At 50.1% G+C, this 2,818-nt stretch overlaps 1 protein-coding gene across 2 annotated transcripts in view; it reads left to right on the plus strand.

Annotated features, from left to right (window-relative positions):
- The window catches only part of LOC119586181 (TRPM8 channel-associated factor 2-like), a 29,442-nt gene that overhangs the window by 24,064 nt on the left and 2,560 nt on the right, over positions 1 to 2,818 (plus strand). The window contains exon 2 of one of the 2 annotated variants that reach the window (XM_037934883.1): positions 528 to 2,537. The exons of the other annotated variant lie outside the window; for it this stretch is intronic. Within the exon in view, the coding sequence (XP_037790811.1) occupies positions 533 to 2,365 (1,833 nt within the window). The 5' untranslated portion in view covers positions 528 to 532 and the 3' untranslated portion in view covers positions 2,366 to 2,537. Of the gene's footprint in view, positions 1 to 527; positions 2,538 to 2,818 lie in introns of those variants that run through there. 2 annotated transcript variants of the gene reach the window in all.

Raw genomic sequence — 2,818 nt, forward strand, 5'->3', positions numbered from 1 at the left:
GTCATGGTAACATCAAACAGTATCATGTATACTCAAATACAATACATGTAAATAAGCAAACACGTTGAAACACCTAAAACGGAAAACTGAATTCCTGAAACATGAAAAGAATACCCCCACTACCCTTCGAGAAAAAAATGGGCTCAATTTTAAGCGAAAGATGATATAAGCGCACGTGTGTATGAATTCATCTCCGTGGATAAGTGTATGTGTTTATCAGACCTGTATATACAGAACTGCTGTTTACCAGTTCCCATTCTTATAACTTGGGACAACTTCACAACGGCGGGCTTTTGTATTATCTCGTCGCATTACGAGAAAACCAATCCAGAAATTAACGCGATGCGAATCTCTGCCAACCTCCTGTACCGCAATGTCAGAGGGATTAAACTGTCCTAGGTTCTCCTGGCATGATTTCTTTTTAAAAATATTTTCTTTTGCTGGCAATTGATCATTAGATATGAGAAAATTCACGCAAAAAAGTGTGTAGCATACACTGACATGTATTTCTTTATTTGCATGTGCAGGCAACATGGCTGATAATTCGGCTGCTGCTGATATGGAAATAAGCCAAGATGACAGATCCGAAACACACAAACTTTATCTCATAAATCAGGCCACGCATACATGTCTAGCTGTCATAAGTGGCTCATCGCCGGAGAACGCAGTGATTGGGATGACGAGTCCCAGTGACAGCCGTGAGAAGCAGTGGTACAACTGCGGCGGGCAGTGGCAGTGGGGCGGCGATCGCTCGTACTGCCTGGCTCCCGTCCCTGGCGACATTACGGTCCGGCTGGTCAAGTGCGCTTCCTCGACGATCAAGTGGACGAAGGACGCCGAGGGCAGGATGGTCTTAGGGTCGCGGGTGCTCACTGTGCCCCCGGGGAGACACAGGGCGCGCGTGATCCTCCGCTCGACGATCAACGGGACGGACCAAATGTGGTGGACAAACGTGGAGCTGCGGGCCTTCTTGAGGGGTGCAGGGCCAGCGCTGTACCCGTTCCCGTCTGTCCATATTGCCATATACTACCAGGAGATTGCCCGAGGCCTCTTGAACCAACTCGCCCCACTGAGCGAGCCGCTGCCCTTCCCTCGCGACGTGGCCACCTTCCCCGGCACCGTGGACGACGCCACGCCGCGGGTGGAGAAAACCTTCACGCTGGACCTCTCGGTGCTGGGGCAAGCCAGCAACCTGCGCATGACGACCCCTCGAGACTGGCAGGCCACCGACCTGTATGTGGCCGCAGGAGACATCTTCCTGGTTACCCTTCCCGAAAGCCTGCCACTTGAGCAGGCACGGCAGATCACCGTTTGCGTTGGCGCCCACATCGATAAGCTTCGTCCTTCGTCTGGTACAACGAAAAAGAGCAAGTGGTTCAAGCGGATGCCAGTTGTTTCGGAGACTTTCACTGTCAACCCAGGTATAAATCTCCTCCGAAGCCAGTATGGAGGAAACCTGATATTCATATTCAGAGAAGGTGAGGTGTTCTTAGTAGATGTTAATGTGAAAAACGTTATTCGAGCTCCGCACTTTAAGCTCGACAAAACGACCGTGCACGAATGGAGGGTCTCTCGGATGTCGGGCGCCCCCCACGCGGTGCTCGAGAGCGACAGGATTGTCCTGGTGGTGCGGAGCTCTGCCGTCACGAGCTTCGCTTTTCCCGATCAGCTGATGCGCCGATACGAGGACGTCGTGGACAAACTAAATTCCCTCGCGGGCTTCACGGAGAGCGACCCGCCGCCGAGGGGAAAGTACTGGCTCGTCAACGATCTGCAGATTTCGCACGGCTCGGCTCACGCGGGCTTCCCCGTCATGGTCAACAGACGCATCAGGAACCTGGCCATGTTCGAAACCCCGCATCGCTGGTGCGTCTGGCACGAACTCGGCCACAACTACCAGCAAGCTCGGTCCTGGGCGCGCGCCTACGGAGTCGAGTCAACGGTGAACTTGTTCTCCTTGTACATCGGGGAAATGCTCTTCGGTAAGGACAGACTAAAGAAAAACGATAAGTACAGATTAGCCTCCGAGGCAGTGGACCAAGGCCTCACGTTCGAAGAAGGCAATTGCTGGCAGAAGCTGGTGTTCCTGATGGAGATCAAATATGCCTTTCCCGACAAAGGCTGGGAGATGTTCCGCCAGCTGAACCGAACGACGCGCGCCCTCTCGAAGAAGCAGGCGGAGCACTTGGCCTCCGACCACCAGCTGCAGATCGACTACGTGTACCGGACGCTGAGCAAAATCGTGGGTCACGACCTCATTCTTACGTACCAGCGGTGGGGCCTCAACGTCAGCCAGGACGCGCAGGAGGAAATACAAAAGCTTGGCTTGCAGAAAGCACCGGCTGATCTCTCCGTCAGGCCCTAGTCAGTCGTTAGGCATTCTCGTGACAATCCTGAAATTTGGTGTTCAGTAGACATAATGTTTAGCGATTTTTCAGCCAATACGTAGATGGATTCAGAATTCATTTTTATCAGCTCCCCTTGCAATAGTGACTATTACCACATACTAAGCCTTGACCTTTGCCATTCGCTTCATATCGTTAAAAAACAAATCAAAACAGTACATAGCAACCAAACATCCCGTCACTGTATTTTTCATTCCAAATGTAGATGTCACTGATGAAATATTGGCAAAATCCGAATTCAAACGTTTATATCGGTTAATTTATATAGAATATATCAATGATGCGACTAATCATATTACAGAATCTGCTGCAATATTATTTATGCTACTTTTTTTGTAACTTTTTGTATATGAATAAAATATATATGAAAAATGTCCTCTTTTATTCGACTACTTTGATTTGACCCAAATAAT

The sequence above is a fragment of the Penaeus monodon genome, chromosome 21 (assembly GCF_015228065.2).
Source record: "Penaeus monodon isolate SGIC_2016 chromosome 21, NSTDA_Pmon_1, whole genome shotgun sequence".
Taxonomy (NCBI): Eukaryota; Metazoa; Arthropoda; class Malacostraca; order Decapoda; family Penaeidae; genus Penaeus; species Penaeus monodon.